The 8238-nt window shown below is 49.7% G+C and overlaps 1 protein-coding gene across 1 annotated transcript; it reads right to left on the bottom strand.

The window, feature by feature from the left end:
• Positions 1–1131: 1131 nt before the first annotated feature.
• Positions 1132–7767, bottom strand: LOC311189468 (TOG array regulator of axonemal microtubules protein 2-like; the record flags this gene model as incomplete). The annotated part of the gene is made up of 10 exons (XM_084261132.1): positions 1132–1373; positions 1596–1682; positions 2222–2438; positions 2649–2853; positions 2992–3095; positions 4032–4149; positions 4530–4688; positions 6074–6309; positions 6831–6936; positions 7628–7767. The coding sequence occupies 10 exons, from the start codon at positions 7765–7767 to the stop codon at positions 1132–1134; spliced, it is 1614 nt and encodes a 537-aa protein (XP_084117258.1).
• Positions 7768–8238: the final 471 nt, after the last annotated feature.

The raw sequence follows: 8238 nt of genomic DNA, 5'->3' as shown, positions 1-8238 counted from the left end.
CTGCAACCAAAAAGCAAACAATCCCTGCTAAAAAAAGCTTCAGAAGGTTTAGATCAGGCTGCTCGGTTCTCACCTCTTAGTGTAGGGATGCACCAACACCTGCTGCTTTCAGCCCTCCCTCTCTTCTCTCATCACTTCTCCCTTCTGTATGGTGAGGGACTGGCACGTGCCTCCCTCCCTCTGTTCCTTGAATCTCAGGGTCAGAAGTGCTTTCTTGGTCCCCATGTAAGGCAAACCCTTCATTTCTCACAAGATGGGCAAGAAAACCATTTCTTTTCTATTTTTCCAATATCCCCTTTCCTATGAGGCCACAGCTTACCTCTCCACAGCTTCTGTAGGACACCTTTTGCCCACTTACTGCCCGGCACGCCATATGTCCCCCTGAAACCCCCTGCCCTGAGCCCCTCTCCTGCACCTCTCCAGGGCTGCCCCAAAGCACTGGGAGGCAGGCAGATGGCACCGGTCACCGCGCCTCACCAGTCCCTTGCATAGGGGAGCACAAGGGACAACAGGCAAGAGACATCTCCTGAAATGGGAAGAGAAATTGAGCTCCAGGGAGGGGGCAATTTCTCCTGTCGTGAGACTGGGACTCTGAGCTTGGCCAGGACATCTCAGGTATCTGCCAGTGCACCCGCAGCTCCCAGAGACTTGGAAAGGGCCCACCTGGCAGGTCTCTGCTTCTTGTCTGGCTCAAGAAGCCGCCTAATCCTTTACTTCCAGCGCTTCCAAAACCCATCTCTTACTTCACGGGCAAATGTGTGTCAGTATAAACATGTAGGTGTGTTTGCATGTCTCTTGCTTTCTCAGTCTGCATTCAAATACAGGCTTTTCATTTTCACAGTTACAAATTGCGTTTACGCACGGGTTTTATTTCTTTGGTGTCTCTGCAGCTTCTTCAGGAAGAGGAACTCAAGGTACAAAACTTTTGGAAAATATTAGCCTTTTAATGACTACAAATATTAAATACTATCCTTATAAAATATCTCAAATCAAAAGCTATAAACTCTTGGATAAATTCTGTTCCTCAGGCAGGCAGAATAAAACCAACGCCGCTGCCAGCACATCCACCGTTGCCTTCACGTCTCCCTCTCCACACCTCTGTGCCGCTGCTTGAGCACTCCAAGCCTTTGCTCAGCATTCAGCTCTTAAGATGTCAGTGAGGCTTTTTGCCACATGCTGAGGTTGGCTGGCAGCGCACTCCTGCAGCTCGGAGCCCATCAGCTGGTAGAGGGCAACTGCAAGCTTGGTCACCACAGCCTTGATGTTGCCACTCCGCACAGGCAGGACGCTTCTTCCCAAGAGGAACCAGAGAGTGGGCAGGCCGTAGAGCTTGGCAGCTTGGGGTCTCCGGGGATAAACCCATGTCACAAGCTCTGTCGAGCAAGAAAGAAAAGCTTCTTAACAACCTTAAAGCAAACAACAGTATTATACCCCACTTCAGAACAGACAAACCCCTGCCAAATACATTTTGGTATATGCCTTCTGCAGGAGGGACACGCTTTATCAGCTGTTCCACTATGACAAGGCATTCCCTCTAAATAGTCCCTCCAACACTTCTTGACTCAGAAGGGGAGAGCAACTGCAGCAGGTGATACCTGAGATGTGTGCTGTGACGTCGAGCAGAGCTTGGCCACTGAGCGACCGCACTCGTTGGGCCAGGGCTTGCAGCATCAGCGTGTTATCTGAAAGAGAAACAGTCATTTCTGCTCACTCTTCTGAGGTTCTAAGGCACCAAATATAAAGAGGGGGGAAGGGAGGGCAAGGGTAAGGGCACTTTCTACAATAAAATTCTTCCAGTTTCTGAGTCCTTTTCTTCTGGTTTTCCTCAAGCTTACTTTGAGGATTATGAAATTAAAAAAGAAAATTTCTCCTTTCACATTTGTCAATCCAAACCTGAGTGCTCTACAAGCAGCTGTGTTAAACATTGCACATCAGAGCCCTCACAATTGAAATCACATGTAAGCAGTGAAGAGCTTGAACCTCCTGGAGCTTTGCAGAAGCAACCTTCTCTCTCCTCAAAGGACAAGGGTGAGAAAGCTGACACGTCCCCATGTCCATAACTGTTGCCTGCATTGGTCTGCAAGAGTCCAGCCTCACCAGTTTGATCAGCCAAGCAACGTTTTCCTTGCAGCATCAGAACTTTTTTCACAGACAGCACAAGCTATCAGCAGACTCGGGATTGAGTTGGCTCCGAGGCAGAGGAGTCAGAGCTCAGCCTTACCTAGGTGAGCAATGCATGCTTCCAGCACCTTCGTGGCTGCAGCATAAATCCCCGACTGCTTTGAGTTGAGGTTCTCAGTGACCGCTAGCACCAGGGAGACCAGCACTGGGTGTAAGGCATCTCTGAGCATGGGTATCATCAAAGCCAGGACCTCTAGTGCCTGCTGGTTCACTTTTTTGTTGCAATCCCGAAGTCTCAGGCCAAACACATCAAAAATCTGTTCAGAAAACAAAGAAGATGAAAGCTGGATTCAAATGTCTTTCTTTCAAGAAGGGATGTAGAAACAAGTACCCAGCAAGATAACCGGGTAACTCAATCCTTCCTGTCAGGGCAGCACTTGCTAGCACAATGTCACTGCTTTCCCGGGGGCTACTAAGGGCTGGGAAGGGCTTTAAGGGGGAAGGAGCAGTAGAGATCCCCTATGTACCTGGACAATGTTGTTGGAAAGGAGCTGGGGGCTGCTCTTGCAGTACTCTAGTAGGAGCCCCACTCCCTCCAGTCTTGATTCAAAATCCTTGTCTGACAGGAGCCTGTAAAGCTCCTGCAGCTGGTTGGTTTCTTCCGCAGTCTGAAGTGACCTGTGACACACAGCCCGACGGGGTAAGAGGCGTCTGTCAGAGCCACATCTCAAGCTGAAAAATAAAAGGAAGATGTGTAGGACAAGGCAACAACCTCTGTCCGGCCTCATCTCTACCAGAAAGAATGTCCTGAGGAAGAGGCTGGTAAAGCTTGTCGTGTGCTTTGTCAGATAGAATGGAAGTGCTCAGTACCCTCCATCAGAAGGCAGCTCGTCCTGAGGCATCGTTGAACTGCTCTTCCTAGGATTCTTGTGGACCTTGGCAGATGGAGCCTCACATTTACGACCTTCCACTCCCTATAGAAGAAAAACATGAAGCTATAGACTATCAAATTTTAAAGTACTTGCTTAGAACACAAGTAAAAACCAGGATCAAGGCTACCAAGACATGCTTAGGGAAACATGTCGTAGAGAGGGAGAGATGCCAGCGATTCAGGGATGTCTACTCTTTGTTTCAGAAACACAAGGCTGTAGGTGCTACCATAATGGGCAGCAGTAGAAAATCCTGAATTCATTACTCTTGAGCACAAATAGGAATAAAGGAATCTGGTAGGGGACAGGCCTTCTTAAAGGGAACAGTGGGAAAGTATTTGACTCTCTGGAGGTTGGCCCATTGTGTTACGTGTTGATTTGGTTCACACGCACTCTGTTCCTGCAGAGTAAGTGAAAAGGAAGGGTGGCGGGGGGCTGGGCGGATAGTGGTAGGGAAAATGGCAGCGGGCGAGATAGTTTCTTCTGGATGCTGAATTGATGAAGCTACATTAATGGGCAGCAGTAGAAAATCCTGAATTCATTAGTCTTGAGCACAAAGAGGAATTTGGTTCACACTCACTCTCCCTGTTCCTGCAGAGTAAGTCAAAAGGAATGGGGGTGAGGGTTGGGGAAAGTGGAGGCAGGGGAGAGAGTTTCTTCTGGATGCTGAATTGATGAAGCTTCCTCCAGCTCCACAGCACATGACAACACAGCAGGATTGTGATTGCCCTGTGCATCTTTTGTATATTTGCAATTTCTCCTTCCCTTTCCTGTTTGGGGCTGATCTTCAGAATCCACACACATCATTTCTAACCATACTAGTTCCTTCACTGTCTGCAGATAAACAGGCTGAGGTGCAACACTTCATTCCCAAGATCAAAACGATTCAGTGGAAGAAGAAATAAGATCGGGTATCTATAATCTCACATGAGTATTCTCACTTCTTGCAGAAAAGAGGCATTTCTCCTGCTAAGTACTTACTTTCTTCTTGATTGTTTCCATGACTTGTTTCAAATCATGTGAGGGGCCAGATTGGTTCAAATACTTGGCAAAATTTTGATGACTCATCAATACATTAAGCATCTGCCGTCCATAATACCTGACACAGGAAAGAGAAAAAGGAATGGCTGCTTTTGCATCTGAGCGTTCCTGTCTCTTCTCCCCTGGCAATAAGCCAGGAAAACGCGCCCATGAAATAAGCTGAGATCTTAAACTCGTCACGTGTAATGCCTATTACCTATTCAGCAAAGAGATACTTAGTTCCACTTACTGCCACTGCCCAGGAAGCCACCCTTCTCTGGCTGAGGGAGAAACTGGGCTAAATCGCCTCACGCTTGCTATTTACGATTCTGTACTACATGTATGCAGAGGGGCAGCTAGCTGCTTGTGTGTTCTTAGCATCTAGTAATTTAAACTAAGAATCGAAATAGGGGGGATTGGGTTTGGCGCTATGAAATTGTAACTGATCAAGATCGCCACCTTGTGTCCTGATGAGAATCCTGAGCGAGCCTCACCACCGTGTTCACCAGCTCGTCGGTATTAATGTGTTTGCCTGAGAGGAGCTTCTTAGCCCCGATTGTTTCTATCGTCGTCAGGAGGTGTTCAGCCGCACACTTCCGCACCATGACATTGCGGTGCCTGCAAACAAGAGAACAAGCACTGGAACAGAGGGAAAGGGAAAGCCAGGAGCACAGGCTTTGCTCACAGCATGCTCCCTGTCCTAGCTGAGGAGGAGGCATGTGTTCTCGCTGCAGCTTTTGCCACCTGCACAAGATCCTGGCCTCAGATAAATACAAACGTTGGCATTTTACAAAGGAAGGGAAAGGGAGGAATTCCAGCTCCCTGGACTATGTGACAGCTCAGTTCCTTTCATTTCCCTCTGTCTGAGAGGCAATTCTGGGAAAGACAATTCATCCTGACCGGTCAGGGGGCTCCCAGGACACTGACAGAACTGCAGCAGGATTCAGGCTTATCCCACCTGTTTATCTCCACTCTGCTTTTGCAGGGGCAGGGAGCAGGGGCAGCTTCTGCAAGAAGCAGCAAGCTGCTACTGCAGGCCCAAGAGAGCAACCGCCAGCCGGGCGCAAGGCCGGACGTGCCGCTGAGCAAGGCCGAGCCCATGAGCAACGGCCACAGTGCCTCTGGGAATCACATTTAGGAGAAAAAAACCCCACAAGCAGCCGCTTTTTGCCCCTAGACAAGGGAGTGAGGAAATGTAACAAAGTCTGCAGGCACCACAGTCACCGCAGTGGGGTGGGGGGACAGAGGCCCATTGCAGGCGCCAGAGAGAAACCTGCAAATCTGCACAGCCGAGGACAAAAAATGGCGGGAAAAATCCCTGTGGGGCAGGAAGCTGCAGAATATCCAGCCACACAACCGCTTTGAGCTTTGGGAAGAGGTACGTTGCAATGTTTTGCCCTTTTCCAAAGCTGAGGAAAGGGTAGCGGTCGTTTTAGCCACGTTGTCCTTTCCAGAGGGTGGGGAGCCTGTTTGAAACAGGCCCGGCACAAAGATCTGATGGTCAGCACTTGCTTCAGCTATCCCTTGGGTGTCAGCCTGGGAAGCTGCCTGTAAAATGGCTTACCAGGTTAAGGCTAACCTGCAGCAGCACTTTGGAGAGAAAATGGAGCTGGAACGACAGTGGTGGTCAGGCTTCTCTCAGCAGGGGCCCCGCCTGTTGAGCAGGCTGTGCTGCACCTAGCAGGTTCTCCCCCACACGCTCTGTGTGCCAGCAATGAACCTCCTTATTTCTCATGTTAATGGGATAATGATGCTGGGTTTTAACTTGTGCCTCTGTGCTTAGCACTGCGAAAGATCAAAGGGTGCTCACTGCCGGAACTGCCACTGTCCCTCCTCCCTTTGTGAAAACAAAGGGAGTGAAGTTGACCAGAGAACCTAACCACCGGGTTCACGCATGGTGCAGGAGAAAGGACCCTTCCCGACCAGCATTCCCCTTCTGCCTCCCATCCCTTCCCCACACACACACAAAGGCAAACGATAGCATGAAGAGAAGAACTACTTACTGGATTCCACTCGCCATGAGAGCAGTCATGGCTCGTGCAGGAGTCACATTCTGCACCATGAGCCCCAAGGATCGACTGGCTCCTTTCTGGATGAAATCACTGGAGTCCCCCATCCTCTGGAGCAAGGCCTGACATATCATATCAACGTCATGGTCCATTTTCTTCTTCAAGGTCCTGAAGAGCTCTCCGAGTGTGCCAATTGCAAAGCGAGATACCTTGGACCGCAGGTTGTTCACCTGGGGAAGTCATGAAGGGAAATGTAAGAATCACCCGGTAAAGATACTCACTTCCCCCCAGGAAAAGGCCAAGGAAGCACAGTAAGAGCAAGCAGAAGAGACCACAGGCACAGAAACACACTTACTCTGACACAAACAACTTCACTTTTACAATACAATTTGAAGGAGACCGAACGCCTAAGCATAAAGTGTGCTGCTCAGCCCATAATGCTTACTGCTTGGATTTTAGGCCCTTTTATGAAGACAAGCAAATTCATTAAAGCAAGGGTTGGGTTTTAAGATCGAGGGACAAGATGCTAAATAGCTCAAAGAGGAGGCAGACAGATGCCCTCCGTGCCAGTCAGGATATCTATATGTACAGACAGATCCTACAGAACAAGTGACATATTGCCATTTTTAGGCCTCATTTTCTTAATAGCTACGAGGCAGACACTGAGTAGAGAAGTAAAGGAAGAAGCACGTGTCTACTCTACGCCCCATGGATGAGGCACAGGGGACACAGTTCAACACATTGTTCTTACCTCTTTGCTAACTGCCAAAGAAACATCACGAAGTCTGGGAAGAAGGACTTCGGAGTGGCGGATAGCCAGGCACCTGATGCTGAAGAGTCCCTTTGCCTTTTGTTCCCTGAAAAGCCATTTCAAGAAAGATTCATTTTTCTCCCCACCCAAGAACTGGGCAGTGAAATGCCCAGGCTGTCAGCTGGCATGTGATACATTCACTGTTTCGCTGGGACTGCAGGCCAGGACTGGGGACCCTTCCCCACTGCGGTCCCTGAGTGTTAACCCAGACTCCCACACTTGCAGCAGTTCTCTGCACCTCACAGGGCACCAAAAAGGAAGGGGGAAGAGAAAAGGGAGAGGGGCCAGACAAAGAGGCTGCACAAGGAGAAGGATTGTGGAAGGGGTTTCACCGTTATCTCAGTGTGAATGGAGCCCTAGTGACTCGATGCTGACCCAGAAATCAAAAGGACAACCAACATGCCTCTGGAATTCTCAGGACTCTACTCTTGTCTGTGTCTACCTTTTTTAAAAAAATTTTCTTCCCTCCTTCAGGGGAAATGACAGGCTGGGCATCTCTGCACCATGGCTTAGTGCATTTCTCAGAAAAAGCAACTCCCTGCAGGCACTCACTTGCAGGACTCACTTGCAGGAGGACATAGGGAAGCAAATCAAAAGCTTATACTGGGACTGCTTTGGAGTGGTTTCACTAGTTCCTTTTGGACATCTGAGCTGCCTGGCCTCGGAGGCACTAGAAAAAAGCTTCTCATTTATCTGCACACTGACAGGGAGAAAGAGCAAACAAGGTGTTTTCTTACCAGTCATCGCTGCTGAGCCATGTCAGGGCATTGAGCAGCTCCTGCTGTGGTTCAGCAAAGGGTCTGACTTCCCAGGCACTTCCCTCCTCTGCCTCCTCTTCCCAGTCCAGGAAGTCCGGAGCAGTGGCAGGCTGCGACATCCCTGTTAGGACAGGGTCAGGCATCAGCATCGCATACCCCGGGGCAAGGCATCCCACCTGAGGAGCAGCTCCCAGGGCACAGTGTGATGTGTCACCCTCTGAATCTGAGAGTGCCTCTGTTTCCATTTGCTTCAAATGTTCTAGAACGCAGGGAGCTGAGTGCACATACATTTTAGCGTGCTCTTGGGAAAGAAGTTGGTTTTGGAATGAGGCAGTTTGTGCTTCTTGTGCAAGGAGAGAGCTGGTGGTGGGGCTGCAGTGGAGTGGGCTCACCTGAGGAATTGTGCTGGAACTTGCCACGCTGGTGGGTGACAGGGATGCTGGGGAGTGGGCACCTGGTGACACCCTTCCTGGAGGCAGAAAGAGAGCTCTGCTCTTTGCACGCATCGCTCGTGCTGGGGTCACTGCAAACTGCCCCCTTGATAGGTGGTAGGTGAATGCCTGCAGAGACCAAAAAGGACCTTGTAAGTG

Source organism: Gallinula chloropus (assembly GCF_964237585.1).
Source record: "Gallinula chloropus genome assembly, chromosome: 3".
NCBI lineage: Eukaryota > Metazoa > Chordata > Aves > Gruiformes > Rallidae > Gallinula > Gallinula chloropus.
This window is presented reverse-complemented; position numbering and strand designations above follow the sequence as displayed.